Source organism: Exophiala dermatitidis, assembly GCF_000230625.1.
Source record: "Exophiala dermatitidis NIH/UT8656 unplaced genomic scaffold supercont1.7, whole genome shotgun sequence".
Lineage (NCBI taxonomy): Eukaryota > Fungi > Ascomycota > Eurotiomycetes > Chaetothyriales > Herpotrichiellaceae > Exophiala > Exophiala dermatitidis.
Genome location: NW_008751652.1, coordinates 3343 through 23779, shown reverse-complemented (window position 1 = coordinate 23779; position 20437 = coordinate 3343). Strand labels below are relative to the sequence as shown.

The 20437-nt window shown below is 49.2% G+C and overlaps 10 protein-coding genes across 11 annotated transcripts; 6 read left to right on the top strand and 4 right to left on the bottom strand.

The window, feature by feature from the left end:
- Window positions 1-11: 11 nt before the first annotated feature.
- On the top strand, window positions 12-2132 carry HMPREF1120_07849 (ATP-dependent RNA helicase dbp9). The gene has a single exon (XM_009162083.1). The coding sequence runs from the start codon at window positions 124-126 to the stop codon at window positions 1927-1929; it is 1806 nt and encodes a 601-aa protein (XP_009160331.1). The 5' UTR covers window positions 12-123; the 3' UTR covers window positions 1930-2132.
- A 554-nt stretch (window positions 2133-2686) lies between these two features.
- On the top strand, window positions 2687-4771 carry HMPREF1120_07848 (MFS transporter, SP family, general alpha glucoside:H+ symporter). Its single transcript, XM_009162082.1, has one exon. The coding sequence runs from the start codon at window positions 2730-2732 to the stop codon at window positions 4410-4412; it is 1683 nt and encodes a 560-aa protein (XP_009160330.1). The 5' UTR covers window positions 2687-2729; the 3' UTR covers window positions 4413-4771.
- On the bottom strand, window positions 4607-5716 carry HMPREF1120_07847 (fructose-bisphosphate aldolase class-I; the record flags this gene model as incomplete). The annotated part of the gene is made up of 1 exon (XM_009162081.1): window positions 4607-5716. One exon carries the CDS (start codon window positions 5714-5716, stop codon window positions 4607-4609), a length of 1110 nt encoding a protein of 369 aa, XP_009160329.1.
- Window positions 5717-6070: 354 nt separating this feature from the next.
- Window positions 6071-10534, top strand: HMPREF1120_07845. 2 transcript variants are annotated; one of them, XM_009162079.1, is made up of 11 exons: window positions 6071-7124; window positions 7178-7964; window positions 8013-8895; window positions 8948-8991; window positions 9039-9244; window positions 9294-9566; window positions 9613-9745; window positions 9798-9815; window positions 9869-10005; window positions 10057-10194; window positions 10244-10534. In XM_009162079.1, exons 3-11 carry the CDS (start codon window positions 8642-8644, stop codon window positions 10325-10327), a joined length of 1287 nt encoding a protein of 428 aa, XP_009160327.1. In that variant the 5' UTR covers window positions 6071-7124; window positions 7178-7964; window positions 8013-8641; the 3' UTR covers window positions 10328-10534. The 2 variants fall into 2 exon arrangements, with proteins under 2 accessions (XP_009160327.1, XP_009160326.1); XM_009162078.1 differs by having other exon boundaries at window positions 6071-7964.
- Window positions 6080-8175, bottom strand: HMPREF1120_07846 (uncharacterized protein; the record flags this gene model as incomplete). The annotated part of the gene is made up of 6 exons (XM_009162080.1): window positions 6080-6239; window positions 6289-6840; window positions 6892-6975; window positions 7021-7794; window positions 7844-7953; window positions 8005-8175. The coding sequence occupies 6 exons, from the start codon at window positions 8173-8175 to the stop codon at window positions 6080-6082; spliced, it is 1851 nt and encodes a 616-aa protein (XP_009160328.1).
- A 250-nt stretch (window positions 10535-10784) lies between the features above and the next one.
- On the top strand, window positions 10785-13397 carry HMPREF1120_07844 (uncharacterized protein). The gene is made up of 12 exons (XM_009162077.1): window positions 10785-10976; window positions 11035-11143; window positions 11208-11271; window positions 11324-11332; window positions 11388-11544; window positions 11599-11632; window positions 11680-11762; window positions 11812-11943; window positions 11992-12194; window positions 12240-12327; window positions 12376-12492; window positions 12540-13397. The coding sequence occupies exons 2-12, from the start codon at window positions 11106-11108 to the stop codon at window positions 13076-13078; spliced, it is 1464 nt and encodes a 487-aa protein (XP_009160325.1). The 5' UTR covers window positions 10785-10976; window positions 11035-11105; the 3' UTR covers window positions 13079-13397.
- Window positions 13398-14216: 819 nt separating this feature from the next.
- Window positions 14217-15818, top strand: HMPREF1120_07842 (uncharacterized protein). The gene is made up of 2 exons (XM_009162075.1): window positions 14217-14429; window positions 14492-15818. The coding sequence occupies exons 1-2, from the start codon at window positions 14255-14257 to the stop codon at window positions 15223-15225; spliced, it is 909 nt and encodes a 302-aa protein (XP_009160323.1). The 5' UTR covers window positions 14217-14254; the 3' UTR covers window positions 15226-15818.
- On the bottom strand, window positions 15424-15687 carry HMPREF1120_07843 (uncharacterized protein; the record flags this gene model as incomplete). The annotated part of the gene is made up of 2 exons (XM_009162076.1): window positions 15424-15624; window positions 15673-15687. The coding sequence occupies 2 exons, from the start codon at window positions 15685-15687 to the stop codon at window positions 15424-15426; spliced, it is 216 nt and encodes a 71-aa protein (XP_009160324.1).
- A 961-nt stretch (window positions 15819-16779) lies between the features above and the next one.
- Window positions 16780-19341, top strand: HMPREF1120_07840 (uncharacterized protein). The gene is made up of 5 exons (XM_009162073.1): window positions 16780-18354; window positions 18404-18528; window positions 18602-18888; window positions 18949-19224; window positions 19274-19341. The coding sequence occupies exons 1-5, from the start codon at window positions 17906-17908 to the stop codon at window positions 19298-19300; spliced, it is 1164 nt and encodes a 387-aa protein (XP_009160321.1). The 5' UTR covers window positions 16780-17905; the 3' UTR covers window positions 19301-19341.
- Window positions 17116-17556, bottom strand: HMPREF1120_07841 (uncharacterized protein; the record flags this gene model as incomplete). Its single annotated transcript, XM_009162074.1, has 1 exon — window positions 17116-17556. The coding sequence occupies one exon, from the start codon at window positions 17554-17556 to the stop codon at window positions 17116-17118; it is 441 nt and encodes a 146-aa protein (XP_009160322.1).
- Window positions 19342-20437: the final 1096 nt, after the last annotated feature.

The window sequence follows — 20437 nt, the reverse complement described above, 5'->3', positions numbered from 1 at the left end:
ATCTCCGCCAAGGAAATTCTCAAGTTCGAACTCAAGCGAGAAGGCAGAACAGAACGTACTGGTTTTATTGCTACGTCACGGAGCTGCCGATACTGTCAACTCTCTCGTCACAGTAATCTCACCATGAAGCGCAAACTAGACGACAATGATGCCCCTACGGTGGAAGTGCCACACGACAGCGCCCCCAGTGAGCCCTCGTTCGATAGTTTCGGCCTCGACCCTCGTCTCATGCAAGCCGTTGCAAAGGCAAACTACTCGGCCCCTACCCCTGTACAGGCGAAAGTGATACCTTTGGCACTCGAGGGAAAAGATATACTGGCAAAATCGAAGACGGGAAGCGGTAAAACGGCTGCCTACATCCTGCCTATCCTGCAATCGATCCTCCGTCGCAAGAAGACGTCGCCCAAGAACAAGGTCATCTCCACCCTAATCCTTGTGCCAACACGCGAATTGGCAGATCAAGTTCAAAAGGCGTTTGTTTCGCTCTCGGCATTTTGCACGAAAGATGTACAATCCTTGAACTTGACACAGAGACTGTCGGATGCAGTGTTGCAAGCAGTACTGCAGGATTCGCCCGACATCATCGTGTCAACACCGGGACGAGTCACCCAATACCTAAACTCCGGCAGGATATCTCTCGAGAATATCAGTCATCTTGTCATCGACGAAGCAGATATTGTCCTTTCATATGGATACGAGGATGATATCAATACCGTCGCCTCTCTCCTTCCACGCGGTGTGCAGACCTTTCTGGTCAGTGCCACTCTGACGCCAGAAGTGGAGGAGTTGAAGGGCATGTTCTGTCGCGACGCGACAGTGGTCAAAATTGATGAGAAAGAAGAGAAGGGAGAAGAGATAACCCAATACGTGGTCCGCTGCGGCGAAGATGAGAAGTTCTTGTTGATATACGTTTTGTTCAAGCTCCGTCTGGTCAAGGGCAAGTCGATTATCTTTGTACAAGATGTCGATCGAAGCTACCGGCTGAAGCTGTTTTTGGAACAGTTTGGGATCAAATCGTGTGTGCTCAATGCCGAACTTCCGGTCAACTCGAGACTGCATGTTGTGCAAGAGTTCAACAAAGGCTTGTACGACATTCTCATCGCCGCAGACGATCAGGAAGTACTAGGTGGGATTGTCCGACGACCCAAAACACGCGCTCACGATCAAGAAAATGAGATGAGTGACGAAGATGATGGCACGGAGGAACACGTTGCGAAAAAGTCAAGGATATCCAATAACGAAAAGGATTACGGCGTCTCGAGGGGGATTGACTTTCAAAATGTCGCCTGTGTCATCAACTTTGATCTGCCCCAGACTTCCAAGTCTTACACGCATCGCATCGGACGAACGGCAAGAGCTGGAAAGGCGGGTATGGCTCTGTCGTTTGTGATACCCAAAGACCGCTACGGCAAACACAAGGCCACAAGCATTCCTTCCGCGAAGAATGATGAACGTGTTCTAGAGAAGATCATTGCTCGCCAGGCAAAAAAGGGGAATGAAGTGAAGCCATATCATTTTGACATGGCTCAAGTTGACGCCTTTCGATACCGCATGAATGATGCCCTGCGAGCCGTTACCAGAGCTGCTGTTCATGAAGCGCGAGCTCGAGAAATCAAGCAAGAACTGATCAAGAGCGAAAAACTAAGGAAACATTTTGAAGAGAACCCTGAAGATCTCCGACATCTTCGGCATGACGGCGAACACAGTGCCATTGTGCGACATCAGTCACATCTCAAACATGTTCCTGACTATTTGATGCCTCCACAAGGCCGTAAGGGAGTCAGTGCCGAAGACATTGGATTTGTGGGGTTGAGGAAACTGGACGCAGATGGGAAAAAGAAGGACAACAAGAAGCGAGGCGGTCGAAAAGGAAAGCCAAGAGGGAAGGTCGACCCATTGAAGTCCTTTAGTGCCCGAGAGCGAAAATGATGGACTTAGCTGTTAGCGGTTGTTCAAGCAAGATATATTTTAGACAGGCATTGATGGAAGGCTGAACAGCATCCCTCGCATCAGGGTCCAGGTTGTATATGTCCCCTCGGTTGTAGCTTTGCTTTCCTGATGTACACAAACCTCCTAGATCAAGGCTTTCCGACAAAAGCAAAAACTCGGAATGACCTTCACGTTTGATTCCGCGCGAGTCGTCCATTTCCCTCCATTGTTTATGGTTGATGGCGCGCTCTGCCTCGGAAGGTGCTCGATTGAGAACACCAATCGCCTCCCACAGACAGTAGGACTTGAAACCCGTGCTTCGGCACAGCATTCGCCTTCTCAATGGCGATTGGGCAATCATACGACTTATTACTGTATGCACTCATTCCGTTTGCCCGGCGCTGCCCGGCTGCTTTCCTAATGGCCACATGCAAACAACACGCTCGGATACGGATGTTTTCCAGAAACTTCCTAAGCACAAATCGGCATAGGCTCCGAGACTCACGCGGCGCTATTTCGCTAAACTGCCACTAAGACATTGTCACGCGGAAGTTTGGCCTTTGTTTTCCGTCAGTCTGGCCAATAAAACGAGGATTGCAACGCCTCCGGTGCATTTTGACCAATCTCAATTGGCTTCAGATCGAGATCGATGGAGTTATACTAGCGTGCCCGATCGGCGATGTTCATTCGGCAGTGATCATCATAAATACTCTATCCTGAACCCAATTTCTGAAGTATTCAATCCCTTACTTCCTCAGGTCGATCTCTCTCTATTCACTGACTCAAGCCGATTGCTCACCATGGCGGAGCCGGTCATCGACGAAAAGCAAACCCCAGCCGACACTCCGCAAAAGAGTGCAATCGTCAAAGGCGCAAAGGCCGCCGCCGAAAAGGAACATGGCATGACCTTGATGCAAGGTATCAGACTTTACCCCAAGGCAATCGGATGGAGCATCTTGATCAGCACTTGCATTGTCATGGAAGGCTTCGACGTCTGCCTCTTGCCCAACTTTTACAACTTCCCGCGTTTCAAGGAGCGATTCGGCGAGCAGCTGCCCAATGGTGACTGGGAGATTCCCGCTTCCTGGCAGGCGGGATTGCAGAACGGCTCTCAGGTGGGCCAGATCATCGGCCTTTTTATCAACGGCTATGTGTCGGAGTGGTTTGGCTATCGTTATACCACGATCTGCTGTCTGGCTCTGGTTGCGGCGTTCACAGCAATCTTCTTCACAGCACAAAGTGTCGAGGTGCTTCTTGTCGGCTACATTTTCTCCGGAATACCATGGGGCGTGTTCCAAACTCTCACCATTACGTACGCTTCTGAGGTCTGTCCGGTTGCGCTGCGCGGTTATCTTACAACTTATGTCAACTTCTGCTGGGGCTTGGGACAAGTCATCGGTATTGGAGCGATTAAGGCTTGCCTCAAGCGTCAAGACGAGTGGTCTTACCGCATCCCATACGCTCTACAATGGATTTGGCCCTTGCCTTTGGCCGTTGGGATCTTCCTAGCTCCGGAATCTCCTTGGTGGTTGGTAAGGAAGGGGAGAATTGATGACGCCAAAAAGGCTTTACTACGGTTGACTAGCCTCAACAAGGAGACCAACTTCGATCCTGACGAGACTGTTGCTATGATCGCTCACACCACTGCCCTCGAAGCCGAGATTACCGAGGGCAGCAGTTACTTAGACTGCTTCAAAGGCACTGACCTTCGACGTACGGAAATCGTCTGCATGTGCTGGGCGATCCAGAATTTGTCTGGGAATTCTTTCAGTGGCTACTCTTCGTACTTTCTGACCCAGGCTGGTTTGGACTCGTCTACCTCGTACAGCTTTGCTCTCGGACAGTACAGTATCAATATGGTTGGCGTATTCGGCGTGTGGCTGTTGATGAGCTGGGGAATTGGACGACGGTCTCTGTTCCTTTACGGACTTTGTGGCCTTTTCACTATGCTTCTCATCATGGGCTTTTTGGGACTGCCCTCAGATCGGGACGCAGCTGCCATGGCGACAGGAAGTATCATGATTGTCTGGGCTGCGTGCTATCAATTGTCTGTCGGCACGGTCTGCTATTCGCTGGTCGCAGAAATGTCCACGCGGCGATTGCAAATCAAGACTGTGGTGCTTGGTCGAAATCTCTACAACATTGTCGGCATCATCTGCTCCGTCATCACCCCTTATATGCTGAATCCTGGCCAATGGAACTGGGGGAATTATGCCGGTTTCTTCTGGGCCGGTGCATGCTTTCTCTGCATCATCTACACCTATTTCAGAGTTCCTGAGCCAGCTGGTCGGTCATTTGCCGAACTCGATTTGCTGTTCGAGCGCAGGGTTCCTGCCAGGAAATTTGCAACCACCAAAGTTGATGTTTTCGATCTGGATGTGCACGGAGACGTTTTGGATCAAGCCGAGCGAAAGCTCAGCATTTCTGCTTCACACGATGAAGACCCTGAGCAGGCTCTTGAAGTGAGCACAAAGGTTGTGTAGTGACTAGATTACAGCACGCGGTGAATCTGCATTTCAAGGAGTTGGATAGCGACAATACAATGGCCATTAGAGCATTGAACCGTTCATCGGCAAGTGATCCGGAGAATTTTGAAATTTGGGACAGTTTGATTTTCACGAAGGAGGGTCGACTACCTAACCTTCTTTTGTGTCTACTAGTAAAACAGATTATGTTTTCACTCAGGACATCCGCCCTTGTACTCTCCCTTGGCTGCCTGGCTGCACCACTTGGCTCTTTCAACCCATTTCTTCTGGCTTTCCTTGACATTGTCTTTTCCTCCCTTGGCCCACTCTTGCATTGCGGCGCCCTGCAAAGCTCGGCCGAAGGAGAATGTCAGCGCCCACGGGGCCGCACTGGGGTTCTCCTGTTTTCGTTTGTTGATTGCATTGAGGTATGCAATTGAGTCGGCATCACTCAAACCGCCGCTCAAGAACACGATGGTGGGAACCAGAGGTGGCACTGTCTTGCTCAGCACATGTACAGTGGCTTCCGCAACGGCCTCTGGGGACGCTTTGCCATGCTTAGCGGTCCATTGGTCGCCGGGAACGACCATTGAAGCCTTAAGAACTAGGCCCGCAAAGTCGACCTTGTGCAGTGACAGTCTCTCGAAGATGGCACTGTAGGCCGCGATATGGGCTTCGATGGACCGCTCGATGGGCTGGTCGTGAGTCATGAGCACTTCCGGTTCCACAATAGGAACGAGTCCGGCTTGTTGTGAGATGGCCGCATAACGAGCGAGCACCTCTGCGTTGTCGGCGATGGCTAGCGGAGACGGGGTGGTCGCTGAGACAGTGTAGGTGCACCTCCACTTGCTGAAGCGAGCCCCGCGCTCGTAGTATTGTTTGCTCCGAGCCAAGAGACCATCCAGACCTTCTGTGGTCGTCTCCTCCGGACTGGTCCGGGGCAGCACCGTCGTACCCTTGTCAACCTTGATGCCAGGAATAATGCCCCTCTCTTTGATCACATCAACCAGTGCCTTGCCCTTGTATTTCGACTCCAACTGTGCGTCATGCTTCATGAGGGTTTCCTCGAAAGTAATGACACCAGAAAGATACTCCTCCAACGGGCCGTCCGCTGTGAACAGAACATCTCGCCATTCCCTCCTGTTGTCCTCCGTGTTTTCCTTTCCTACTTTCTCCAAACGCTTCTTGATGGAACCGGTGCTTTCATCGGCGGCGAGCAGACCCTTTCCGGGTGCGCCCATGGCTCGGGCAGTCCGATGAAGTTCCTCGGCATGCTCGAGAGGCTGGGGGGGAGTAAAGTGAGCGGGGGTCAGGTTGGACATCGTGTCTCGTTTGGATTTTGATCAGCAAAGTCGTTCGTTGGTTCAGAGTTTGAGGTTTGAGGCATGATGAAGATTTGTCAGCCCTGGCTGCCATTATATAGTCTTGAGTACCTTGAGAGTGGCGTTGTCCCTCATCGGCCCGTGGTCCTCAATTATGTTGTAATGGTCCTCAATATTCTAGCCTGATGGAGGAATTCCCAAACTTTGGAGGAGGTGGGGTAGTCGGCCAAGGTGCGGGATGCAGTCTTCGGGATGTCCAGGGATCGCCCGCTACGGGTGCCTGTGGATATTTCGGCGAGCTAACAGTTTCGATGCGGTTCTGAAAATGCATTCGTTACCCGATTTTTATCATATCAATTCTGCTCATGTGATTTCCCAAGGCCATGTACCAGAGGCTCCTTTCAGCTGCTCCTTCAGAAGCCGCCTTCCACACTCAAGAATCTCCCTCGAGTCGCTTGGCTGCAGCTGTTGGAGACTAGACTTGTCCAATGTTTTCTCAAGGAGTGAAATTGCAGCCAAGACCCTGGGAGCTCGGTTAGAAAAGGAAGCAAAGAATGACTCTGCCTACTCACCTTTTGCCCATGATTGCATCGATCTGAACACCTTCTCTTACTAGGGTCCTGGCTAGAGTGTACCCGGACGAAAGGCCATGCATGAGTGAGCTCCAGACGTCAATGTTGAACTCCGCACGCGTGTTGCCCACTACTGCAATGACTACAGGTTCGCCCAGGCGGAACTGTGCTAACCAGTACAACAGCCTCAACCGCGTGCGGATCAGCGACGGGATATTTTCGCTGGGACATGGAGACCAATCCAGCGATGGCGGCACATTCTTATCCCAAGCGGCCAATTGACTCTTAAGTTCGACTGCGACCGGAGACAGCGCCACATTACCTGGCCATTGACTTGACACTGGCGACGCTTTGAATTCAGAGCACATGCCGTCAATTCTTGCTAGGATACTTCTCAACGATGTGTCGGCAAGGAAGAACAGATACTTGATTCGACGCGTCTTTTCCAGATGGCTCAGTGATGCCTCATCACATCCGAGCGGAAGAGGCATCTGGTCTTCCAGCTCTGAAAGACGACTGCTGGGAAGCACGTCGATTTCGGAGGTCAAATCTCTGAGCAAAGGTCAGCAGGTAGGTGGGCATTGGCCCTTGTTTGAGCCTCACCTCTCCAAGTTGTGACAGATCCAGTACGTCCGCAGAATAGTATTCTTCTCTACATCGGTCTTGTAAAGGTTTCTTGTTTCTTCCCTACTCCCGTCAGTTAAAATCAAGGCCGAGTACGATTCCACCCACCATTTGATGACAGTATACAGGGTAGTGCAACCTGCATGAAGCCAGTGCCACGCTTCGAGCAGCCGATGTCTCTTGAGCAGAAAAAGAGAACATAAAACTTGGGTGTGCGCATAATCAAGGGTCAACTGAACAGGGAGGGAGCTTAATCGATGCACAGTTTCAGAGAACACGCTGGACTCATCAGGATCGACCGATGACGAAGAATAGGCTTTCGCCAGCAGCATCACAAAGGACACCATGCAAGAATACAGGTCGTTCTTGAAACCTGTCGCCACAACTGTCGAAGCCGCTTCCCAAAGGTATACGTCGCAGATCATCGGGAAAAGCGGACACACCAATTCCAAATAAAGCTCCATTAACGGAAGGATGTCAGCGGTATCATGGAGATCGAAACGCTCAAAAGGGGTCGATGTGGCGTTGTTCCCTTCTGATTCTGGTCCTGCTGGCGACGCATCTCGGCTTTCGTGGGTGTACGGGCTTTCGTGAATGTTTTGGGATACGACTTGGTCCGAACGGAAGATGTTGTGATGTCCCAAGACATCTGTGATCGGTATGGGTGAGGTATCAATGGGATTCGAAGGTAGGCCGCTGGAAGATGGAGTCAGGTAAAGTTCTTGATGGTTTCCATTTTCATCGCCGGTTGTTGGGACAGTGTCGGATTCTTGGATGCTCTGCTCTGGCGAACGAAGCGGCTGGGATTCGCTCGAAAGCCCCTCTAGCTTTTCTTCGAGAGCGGCAATCCTTTCCAGCAGAAAGGCGGTCGACGGAACAGATCTGACCACCATCAGCTGATACGGAATATCGTCTAGAGAAAGTTTCTCACGCTGGAGTAGTCCATGTCTGGTAGGTACATTCGGCACCGTATTTCTGACAATATGTGCATATTGGTCGGCCTTCGCATTTCAACTTCTTGATGCGACACCTTTGACATGCCTAGTAGCGATGTAAGTGGATGGAAATGACCAGCTGCGCTAGAGTACTCACCGTTGAAGCACGTTTGCGTGGAGCTCGACGCTTGCGACTTACGGTGCGCAAAGATTCAGCGTGATGGCGGAATGCAGTCTCAACGTTAGGATCCGGAGGATCGCGCGGCAGCAGTATGGCATGCTGTCTGAGGCTGCTGTTCGAGTTGGTCTCGGGTTCGTACGCCGGCATGACTTGAAAAAGGTCTCTTTGCCGGAACGACAAAATTAACACCGAAAGCGACCGCTTTTCAGCCTTGTCTCATGGGCAGACCAAACAGATGGCGTCAACGGTGGAACTAAAGGTGTGCTGCAAAAAGTGGAGACACGGCATTCACAGTCGCCGCCGCCAGCAGGGGAAAGATACCCTTTGTCGCCAATGAAAGCACAATCCGAATCTCCGTGAACGGCAAATGCTTATCGTACCCGAGTTCAACATCAGGAGGACGCCAGCACGTGGCGGCTTTGGTGATCGCCCGAATGGCCGCGGAATGGACCTGGCCAGAAGAACGTTCCCGATCCGGAAGTCGACAGACTGCAAGTCTCAAACAGTGCGGAATTAATATACACACTCCTTCTCGACGGACTAATCTTTGATTTCTGCTTTGATCCAGCACTGGTGGCACTTTTCTTCGAATATCCTGGGACTGAGACCAAAAATGCCTGCGCAACAACCCTTAGATGTTGCTATCATCGGGGCCGGCCCAGCAGGATTGGCGGCAGCGATTGAGTTTGCGAAACTTCCATATGTACGGTGGAGGCTATATGAACAAGCGACTGCAATACGAGAGATTGGAGCTGGCATTAGCATTCAACGAAACACCTGGCGTATACTGGACGTTCTTGGAGCATCAAAGAATTTTGATCCTAAAGACTACTTTCGTGCCCCGGATCACCATTCGGTCCAGCATCGGTGAGCCATCCCAACCGTCTTTTTCCTCCACTTTTTGCTGATTCATTCACAGAAATGGCAGGACAGGAGAGCTTTTGGTGTCGCATAATCAGCTAGGTGAGGCGGTAGTACTACACGTTGGAATATATCTAAACTTCAAGCAGATACACCTCCGCAGCATTTACATGCTAGAACCCGGCGGTCTGTGCTACAGAATGCGCTCCTGAAGGAGGTTGATCTCAGCCACGTGCGGCTCAAGTCTCGTCTTGTCAAAATCGAGCGGCAGGCCAACGGGAGACTGCGGCTGATGTTTGAGGACGGCTTTGAGGATGAAGTCGACCTTGTCGTGGGAGCAGATGGTGTCCGATCTGTGAGTGCTTGTATTCTGGATCCTCTCAGCGTGACTAATCAAGCAAAAGGTTGTGCGATCGTTTGCATTTCCTCAACACAAGATCACTTATACCGGAAGAAAGGCTTTCCGATCGCTCGTGAGCTACGAAAAAATGGCAACCATTCCAAATGTACCGAATGCGGTCACATTCTGGCAAGGCCCTCACTCCTGGCTCTATACTTGTCCACTAGGAAGCAACACATATGAGATTACTACCATGGTTACCGAGCCTGATCCTCGAGAAAGTCAAGTCAGCTGGGGCCAGGATGCAACCGTCGATCAAGTGACGCCTTACTTTGAAGTATGACTTGATATCAATCTTACCGCAGCGTGCTGATATTTGGCAGGACTTTGCACAAATCGTGAAAGATATAATCACGTTGACTCCCGAAGTTCGACAATATGCACTGTTTGCCGGGCCTCGCTTGAATACAGTTGTTGCTCAAGGCTCGGTAGCCCTTGTTGGTGACGCTTCGCATCGTGAGTACTTTTCGGCAAAGTCATTCGAGCATAGCTTACTGACAATGATTAGCCCTTTCTGGTGCTTTTGGTACGACCGATCCTGGACTGCCCTCGAGTTGTGTCACTAACAAGCTTTTCAAGGTGCCGGAGCAGGCTTTGCTCTCGAGGATGTTTTTGTGCTTACACGGGCAATTGACTGGGCTCATGCTCGGGGGCTGGCGCTTGCAGATGCCCTCAAGCTCTTCGACGAAGTCCGATCGCCTCATTATCGCTCACTGGTAAGTGCTCCATATGCTAGGCAGAGGATGTATTAACAATATCTCCGAAAGTATGATATCTTGGAAAAGTTTGCAAAAACTGAAGCAAGTTTGCGCGACATGAACCCTCCGCCGACTTTTGATGAAGCTGTTCGTGTCATTGTCGACAATAACTGGGGATACGATCATAGCTGGATGTACCATTATGATGTAAGTGACTATCATTTCGTTGCTACGGTGAATACTGATGGCTTTGAAGGTGCAGAAAGTTTGGCAGGAGGCCGTCCAGGCCGAAGACAGGAGAAGGGCAAACGGGGGTACGGTACAATCGGCACGATTATGAGGGACACAAATTGGTTATCATGCTGAAAGAGCTCGAGTTGTGTTTGAGCTTCAACGCCATCGGATGGCAACAGAGGACAACACTGTCGACATTTCTTTAGAAATATAGATTTTGGTTTTCAGCTTTCCATCGGCCATAGCTTCTAATTGGGAAGCTTTCTTGTTTGAACGAACCCGATAATAGTAATAAGACAGGAAATGTAAGAAGCGATCCAATCTCAAACTTCGTACTAGGATAGCACGAAGCGAGTGTGCTACAAACCGAGGTGTTCCAACTCTTCACGAGTAAGCATGAAGGTGTCCGTCGATGGGCGGTGGTAGTGAGTGGATCACGATGGGGCCCCTGGAGCCGTTCCGGCCTTCAAAAGCTTAATCCTATTTGTTGGTACAATCCCATTTTGGATTCGGACATAATGGGCACGATCCTATTCGTTATTGCGCCAGCTCAGCGAATATGAGTCGACAATCGCGTGCTTACAAGCAATCGCAGAAGCGGTGGAAAGCATGTTAACCCCTACCTCGGGTTCTGGATCCCTAACCAGCGGCGCATTTTAAGCTCACAAAGACATTTGCCGAGACTGTTTACCTTTCTCCGGACAGGGTGGAGTTAAAGACAGCCGCCACAGATGCGATGGCGACAGATCGACCATGTGGGAGATCCATATCTGTGGTCAATCATCTATCCGTTCTGATCTTGTTCTCATCCAGTACAAAAGATGAGGCTCCCTCGCAACAGGTCGAGGTGTGTAACTGTCGCTTCAAGTATCTAGCCCCTCGCCATGGCTCCCTCCTTGAAGAGTATTCGTTTCCACCCATGGTATGTTCTTCTGGTCCAAAAACCCACCTTCTGTTGGCTGTGTTAATATCCGCTTCCTCAACAGGTACAGCGTTTCTGTGGTTGCATGGCTAGCATTCTGCCACCCGGGCATGTTTTCTGCCCTGAATGTATGTGGAGTGTTGACAGATGCGTCGCTGAATGTCTGCTGATTTATCATAGGGTCTTGGTGTATGTTGTTCAGCTGTCTGCGGGTTCTCCTGGATGCTCAATGTCGTTCTCCTAGGCTTCGGGTGAAGAATCAGCCGGACTATCGAATACCGTGAATGCTGTCACATTTGGTGCTTTGACCGTTGGAGGATTTTTCACTGGTATCATCTGCAATTACATCGGCTTTCGATGGACTTTGGTGATTGGTACACTTGGCTATGCTCCTTATGCAGGCAAGTCCTGATATCATTTCTTGACGCCGTATTCTTCGCTGACAAGAACAACAGCCGCGCTGTACACCAATGCAGCTTTTGGTAACACGTGAGTCAGTTTGACTCCATTCGTGTTGTGTTGACTGACTGTAATAGATGGTTTCCTATACTGGGCGGTTTGACCTGCGGTGTCAGCGGGGTTCACCTTTGGACGGCAACCGGAGCCGTTAATCTTGTCCGTAAGTGTAGCACAATGGTGCAAAATCAAGGTTGACCAAGTGTTTGCAGTTCCGCCGGTTTCCCAGCGAGGTCGTGCGGTGGCCACAAAATTCACATTGCAGAACTTTGGTGGTTTCATTGGAGGTATTCTCGCATTTGGTCTTAACGCCTCGGGTAGTGTTAAGGGGCGTGTTTCTGATGGTAAGCATGGACATTCAATCAGGAAACAATCGGCTCTAACAGTGCCAGCAACCTACTTTACTTTCATGAGCATCATGTGTCTTGGTCTCCCGGCCGCACTTACGGTTCCACGACCTGAACAAGTTGTCCGATCAGATGGCTCAAAGATTGCAAGCCATAAGTTCCAATCTCTCCGCGAAGAATTTAGGGGATTGAAGAAGATGTTGAGCAGTTCAAACTTTTTGTTGCTGCTGCCATTTTTCCTATATTGCGTGAGTCTTTCGCTGCTTTCACTCGGGCTTGCTAATCTGCTGTAGCAATGGGATCTGTCTTACATGTGGACATGGAATGCCGTTTACCATAGCGTCCGGGCTCGTGGCTTGCTGTCTGCCTTTTTCTACCTGAGTGAGTCAATGACCATTTGCTTGTGGACATGTACTGACTACAACTCAGTCGGACCCACCATTATTGGTCCAATCCAGGGCTATCTGCTCGACAAGACATCATGGTCGCGCCGAAAACGAGCCAGGATCGGGTCCGTTTTGTTTGCAATCACCTCCGCGCTGATTTGTAAGTCTCCGCTAGCCGCCCACAGGCAGATTTGTTAACTTTACCAGGGATTTTCGGTCTTGTGGTTCAATATCAGTATGACCATCGTGATCTGACAGTGGCCATTGATATCGTTGACCCGGTTTTTGCGAAGTCATTCCTCCTCTTTGTCCTCTATGGGCTCCTGGAAAACTCATCCATGGTCGTCATGTATTGGATTCTCGGCTCTCTTGGTCTGTCAGCAGGCGAAGTCGCGTCACTGGTTGGTCTTGCCGTGGGTCTAGGCTCTGCTGGATCGACTGCAGCATTTATCATCGGTGCGAAGAACGTGGCGCTGGTCTGGCAGCTTTGGGCGAATGTTATTACATTCCTCATCGGAATACCAGGCTTGTTGTATGTTGCCTGGTTTCGCGTCGTGGAAGATACAGTGGTGGATGCGGTGACTTCTAAGAGGCTGGAGAACGAGCCATCATTGTCTGAAGAGAAGTCGCGGAACTCTATCGAGACCAATTTGGTTCCCGGTGTTGGAGCGGATGTGATCGTCTCGGGCTTAGTGAGGCATTCCAAAGAGCTGACTGAACCGAAGGTGACAAGTGTGAAGTATTAAAGAGAGAAGTCCTGTCACTCACGGCTTGTCGTCAATGTTGAGATAGGCCAGTCTCTTGGAAAGGTCTCAACCTCCAAAGGGTCCTTGGGTTAGTGGCTGCGATGGCACACGAAGCGTTGGTGCGCAAATTGGGCTAGCATGATTTCCATGGTACAGACACTGATGTGACCGGCTAGCTCACTGATGGCATCATGAAGAACCTCCCTGTAGGCCCTGTCGGTAGTAGCAAGTGTCAAGGTGGGCACATTATCTGTCAGGAACTGAGAGACAGGAAACATGACCAGCAGACTATGCTACAATATATCTTCCTTAACAGCAATGCTCCAACCTTGGACGATATCAAGACGTGCGCCGTAATAACTTTCGGTACTGGCTTTAGGATGCACTCTCCGCTCTAGATTTCTTGGTTTGGCACCACTGCCCGTCTGGCTACCAGCTTCCGCAGCGGCCGTGTTTTCGTCTCTGGAGACGCAGGCGCCGCACTACCGATTGCGCGAGCTTTGCTCACATACACCTCCTCCCACCTATGGCAAGGAGGCGCGGCGAATGTCTTGATGATATCAAGACGCGACCAGGTGAAGGGACACCACCTGGTGAAGAAACAGTGGTTTCTCAATAAAATTGGTCCCCAAGCGAGATCGATGCCGGGCAAGATCATTCTGCGTATCTTGCGGCGATGTCCAGGCAGTAACCGGACATCAACTGCTCCGAAGCAAGGATGCGTGCAACCATTTCGCAAAACTAAGAAAGATATATTGCTTGTATCGAGACATTTGCGACACAGTACAGTACTCTGTACGGTAGATGTAACTGCGCTGCCAATATTTGTGGCTGAGGTTCGTGCGTTCCTGACAGGGCACGGATCGACCTGGCGAGCGCATAGTGCCCGGAAAACCTTGCCCTGAATGTCGACAAAAGGCTAGAAACCCACGAACCATCAGGCCATAACATCTTAAGCAATAAGAAGGTTAAAACTAAAGCATCGAGGCAGGCCAGGTAGCAGGCGGATAAGTAGGGACTAGCAGCGTATCTTTATCGTCTTGCCACTCCCCCCGGCAAAGTTGCCCGACAGTATTGCCCCGCCTCCATTTCGTCGGATATTTATAAACGATTCTCGCGGTGACGGCCCTGCGAGAGCATTTTTTCAAGCTTATCTTTCACGTTCACTCGGCTATTATGGCCAAAATAATCCACCATCTAGATGTAAGGGTGTATGACGACGCCACCCTGCCATCAGGTCTCAGTTTGCGCCTACAAAATGATATGCATGGTCCGGACGATGATTGGAGTGGAACGACTGATCCTGCTAAGCGGAGAAAAGTTCAGAATCGCCTACATCAAAGGGCGTGGAGTAAGTATATCTATGGGTTACCATACTCATCCAAGTCATGGTCTTTTAACTCAACCATACAGGAAGGCGACAGGTGATGCGACGAACGCTCGGCGTCACGGCCAAAGACGCAAGTGCGGACTCGGAGGTTGTGCGGCCGCGTAGTCGAAGCCCTGAGACTTCGTGCTCAGAGACGTCAGAGCCACCGATCAATCTATGGCTATGCTCAGATGACGTCGACAAGACCCAAAGGTCTCTCGCTCGCTTCGAGGATTATGCTTATTCGCGATATCTGGAAGGGTCTCCGCGAACAGACCTCCTGCTGACGCTCATCAAATTCAACGTTTTCAGAGCACTCATGGTAAATGATAAAACTCTTGGCTTTGCCAATCAGTGGCTCCAGGGTGAGGCTATTTCACCCTTTTTTCGCTCCCGGCACGGAACACAAGCAGTCATACAGACATGCCCCGCAAATCTTAGGCCAACCTATTTGCAGCTGATTGTTGAGCACCATCCATGGATCGATCTATTGCCCGATCCAACGATGCGTAATAACATTCTGCTACTGGGCAATGAATATGACGATGAACCACTCTGCCATGACGTCGTGGACAACCGTCATGGCAAACAATCGGAGAGCCTTATCGTCTGGGGTGATCCATGCAACCCGGACAGCTGGGAGATCGGCGAAGATTTTTGCAAAAAATGGCCTTCGGTTGTGCGAGGCTGTTATCGTCTATTCAAAGCAACGAACAACTGGAGGGTTCGACGGGGCGAGGGGAAGCTCTTTCCGGATAGTCTTTGTACTCCCGGATGACAACGTCATGCAAGTACTGCTGCTATTCTGATGCTTCCAGGAAGCTCTGGCTACTTGTATGATACAGCTTAGGATATGCAGCGAGGAAGAAAATGCTCATAAATGGTCCTCATATACCAACATATATCGGTATCTTGGCTTGCTGTTGTCCGTGTCAACCATCGCCTGATTTGCATCCTTCATTGGACGCTCTTCCACCTATAGCTTTACATTCTTCTCAGCCGCCAGCTGAAGCATTTCTCGAATTTTTCCTGGTGCGCCGATCATTGAACCAGCAAGCTTCTTCCTTCCGATGAATAAACCAGGCGCTGGTACCTCGAAAACTCCATCGTCATGGTTGCCAACCTGAACTAGTGTGCCATTGCGTCTCAAGAGAGCAAGGTAGCCCGCAATAGGCATCTAAGTCATTGGTCAATATCGTGGTCTATAGAGAACTTGAGAATGTACCTTTGACGAAGACATGGTTGAGACGAGCAGGTTAAACGAGCCAGGAAAATTTGGTATCCCACTTGGGACGATCGCCCGTTGCAATGTAGCTGTCTGCCCCCGTTTTGCGGGCATCTTGCTTCTTACTTCACTTACGGAATATAGCGATAACAGACTTCGCACCCAGTGCTTTTGCCCAGAAAACAGCAAAATGGCCCAGACCACCTAGACTAAGGACGCCGACGTGATTATCCGGTCTACATCCGAAATGCTTCAATGGTGACTATATTGTGTTGCCAGCGTATAGTATTACTGCTACCGAAGCAGAAGGAATGGCGTGCGAGATCTTGAAGATATTGTGGGACGGAGGGCAGTTAGACATACGTAACCCCCGTTTGATTTGTCGCCATTCAGATGGGAGCTTCCGTACCTATGTGCCAATGTGCTGGGCGCAGAATTGTTCATTCCCTAACACGCATTCGTCGCAATGGTCTTGCGCACGACCCAAGCAAGAGTCATCTTGAGCGCCGACACTTCAACTTTCCTGCCTACGCGTACAGCTCGACCAATAATCTCGTTGCCGACATAACATGGATATGGCGTCGGCACCCACAGATTGACTCAGCGCTTGCCCGAGTGTTTTGAACACGGCCTTACCCAGACACTTCGGAGGACATGGAGATCCGAACCCGCAGATGCCGCTGTGTGATATTTGATTGTCGACGTCTGTTTCTTCCCAGGTCTTGGGCTCGAACTCTTGCCAGACCATTTTACCCTTGTCTGCAGTCTTGTCAAGGCCTAGCCATCCCATGAATTTGTAGTCAATGGAGCTAGCCATATGGTTTCTTATTGGCCGACAACGCGCTATCTTGAGGCTTTGGTCTGTAGCTTGACTTAGTTGGGTTGACACTAGAACAGGAAAACAGCAAGGACCTTTGGTGGATTGCGTGGATAGTTAGTGCTTAACTACACAGCGCACTCTTAACGCCCTTAATGATACGGCATAGAATCGTCTCCGCAACGGCAATTACAGGTGCTAGTTTTCATAGTTGCTCGTCTCAAATTTTGCGGACATAACATCGATGGATCCACTATGAGCCTTTGCATAAGCAGTCTGCATCCGATGGATATGGTTTGACATCATCTCCCTAGAGTAGTCGCAATCGACTAAGCCCCGCAACAGATCGGCGTGCCATGCGAGCCGACGATTGAATCAAACTCTGCAGAGTGCTTTATGATTTGCATGCAAGACTTTGCGCCGCTCATACCGTCAAGGATTGCCAGATACTCGATGAAATATATCGTGCCTCTATCCCCTGCGAAGTCAAGTATATGATCTTTCAACATACATCCGTCAAGCATCTTAGAACTGTCACAAGGATTCTACAGATTGGATTCGTTCACGCAATCTCTGCTATCCAAACTCGACTCAAGCAATCCTAGACAATGCCTCAAACGCAAATCTCACGCGCCTCTCGGAGCGGGGCACCCTCCATTCAAGGCAATAAAGCCATTGCAAATGCTTTTACCGGCAACAACGTGTATATCGACCCTGTCCTCAACGCGGAAGGCATGTCGATTGCCAATGTCACTTTCACGCCAGGTGCCCGAACGCACTGGCACACGCATGAAAAGGGTCAAATCCTGAGAGTCGTCACCGGGTCGGGTTGGGTATGTGATATTGGCGGACAGCCAGTCCGGATCAATGTTGGGGATGTTGTCTGGTGCCCGCCAGGCACAAAGCATTGGCATGGAGCTGACGACCATAGCTACATGTGTCACCAGGCGACCTCTTTTGGCGGTGTTACCTGGGAAGAAGAGGTCGGTGATCAAGAATATGCAAAGAAATCGGGGTGAGAATACAGACTGTGAACCCAGCTTCATCCCAAAGAAAATCGAGATCATTTACACCCAAAGTTTCGAGCTCCGTATTACATCCAATTGGCCAAATTTAGTTGTCTGATGTCGCCACAGCAAGTCCGGAGCGTCCACATAAATGCCTCAGCTCGAGGGCCCCTCTGCAACTCGCAACTTACACGGAGGAAGAGGTCGCCACGTTGTGCTCGTTGGGTTTGCGCTAATGCAGACTGCTTACGGTGGCGCCTGGTGTTTGCTACAGGCACTCAGATGCTCCAATCACAATAAGTTCTGCTGTAGTATGCGGGGAGCTTCACATTGATACATATTAAATGCCTATTTCGCCGACTTCTCAAAGAACTTCAACAGCTTGTTTAGCATTCGATTTCTTTCAAATATGTCGTTTTTCAACCGCCCTCCAAAGCCCGATAATCCGTTGGCATACCACCGCATCCTCTCCCCCACAGCATCCGTCAAAGTCTCCCCTCTATGCCTAGGTGGCATCAGCATTGGGAGCTCATGGAGCGAAATATTTGGCAAAAACGAAAATCCAGACTCTCTGCTTGATGCCTACTACGCTCTGGGTGGCAATTTCATAGACACGTCGAACACCTATAATTGCGAGGAGTCTGAAAGGCTTATTGGTGAGTGGATGGAGAAAAGGGGAAACAGAGACCAGATGGTTGTTGCGACCAAGTATACTGCTGGCTACAAGGCGTACCAGAGAAATGAACTTCCGTTACAGAGCAACTACACGGGCAATTCGGCGAAAAGCATGCATATCTCTGTGAGAGATAGTTTGGCAAAACTAAGGACAGATTACATTGACATCCTCTACGTACACTGGTGAGGTTCTGATACAACAGGAGGTAACCAACTTAACTGACTGTTTCAGGTGGGACTTTGCAACATCAGTGGAAGAAGTCATGACACATCTTCACGCCTACGTCATGGCGAAGCAAGTGTTGTACATTGGGGCATCTGATACTCCAGCCTGGGTGGTTGTCAAGGCAAATGCGTGTATGTTTGACCCCTTGATGCACTTGCTCCCGCGCTGGCACCACGCTGGCACCACGCTGATACGATGCGATAGATGCTCGAAGCCACGGCCTCACACCATTTTCCGTGTACCAAGGTCGATGGAATGCCGCATATAGGGACATGGAGGCCGAGATCATCCCCATGTGCGAAGATCAAGGTATGGCGATTGTGTCGTGGGCTTCTCTTGGAGGAGGACAGTTGATGTCCGCGCAAGAAAGAGAGGCAAAAGTGAAGGACCCAGATGTTCATAAAGGGTACGGCTTCCGCGAAGCGGATATCAAGGTGTCCACAGCGCTGGAGAAGGTTGCGCAATCGAAGAAGACCACAACTCAGGCAGTAGTAAGTACTTATTCATACATCGTGTCATTAATAATTGTTCGCTGACCGCGCAATACCAAGGCACTTGCCTACTTACTACACCAGTCGACCTATGTTTATCCAATTGTGGGGGTGCAGACGGTTGAACATGTCAAAGCATTGCCAGAGGCATTGCGGATTGAACTTTCGATAGAGGACATCGAAGCGATCCAGGATGCCGGAGACTACCAACCCCCGTTTCCCATGAGTTTCTTGTTCCAGTGGACCGGAGGAGAAAAGTACCATCTGGGTCTCACACCTGCAGATGTTAGCCAATATCAGATGGCAGCCTGGATCCAGGCGCCGCCGAAACAACCGGTATGTGAAATGACAACTCAGTATAGGGAATCAGCTAACAGGTGGGCAGCCATATCAACCTTGGAGAGGACTATAAGTAGTATATAGCCATAGAATTATACTGCATTTTGGGTACCATTTATCCTAACAGAGTGTCAAGATTCATGCATGAACCTCAGGCGCATGGAATCCGGACAACCTCGTTGGGCGCCACCAACAAGGAAGGATTGCCGAAGATCTATATACGGGAGCACGTAACTTCCGGAAAGAGTAATCTAGAATATAATACTACACTATTATACTAGAGTAGAGCAATAGAGCGATAGAGTACTACGAGTCTCCTATATCTATATAGTCGTCGATCTTTTATAGTTAAGTTTATAGTCTCTCGTAGTTAACCTTCGTTATAAGTTAGACGATATATTTCCCGATTTAACTATTTCTAGTAGTCATTCACCGCTTAGGTTTAGACCTTTTTCTATATAATAATTTTTATTTTATAGTACTACTAGAAAGCCCTTCTCTTACTAATTCCAAAAGTACTTTCCTTTTTTTTATATCTTATTATATACGTATAGGAAAAGTCTCTAAAGTATATATATTCTAGTACCTTTTAATAGAGAATACTTATATAAGTCTCTACTATTACTAAGATCGTAATAATTCCTACCCTAATATAGAATAGTCTAATATAGCGTAATAATTCCCGTTCTATTATAGAATAGTCTATATCTAGCGTAATAATTCCCGTCCTATTATAGAATAGTCTATATCTAGCGTAATAATTCGTAACCTCGTAATAATTCGTAATCCCGTAATAATTCGTAACCCCGTAATAATTCGTAATCTCGTAATAATTCGTAATCCTATAATAATTTATAATCTTGTAATAATTTATAACCCTATAATAATTCGTAACCCCGTAATAATTCGTAACCCTCCGTAATAATTTACAACCCCGTAATAATTCGTAATCCTATAATAATTCGTAATCCTATAATAATTCGTAACTCTCCGTAATAATTCGTAACTCTATAATAATTTATAACCTCGTAATAATTCGTAACTCTATAATAATTCGTAACCTTATAATAATTCGTAACCCCGTAATAATTCGTAATCTCGTAATAATTCGTAATCCTATAATAATTCGTAACCCTATAATAATTTGTAATCTTGTAATAATTCGTAACCTCGTAATAATTCGTAACCCTCCGTAATAATTCGTAACCTC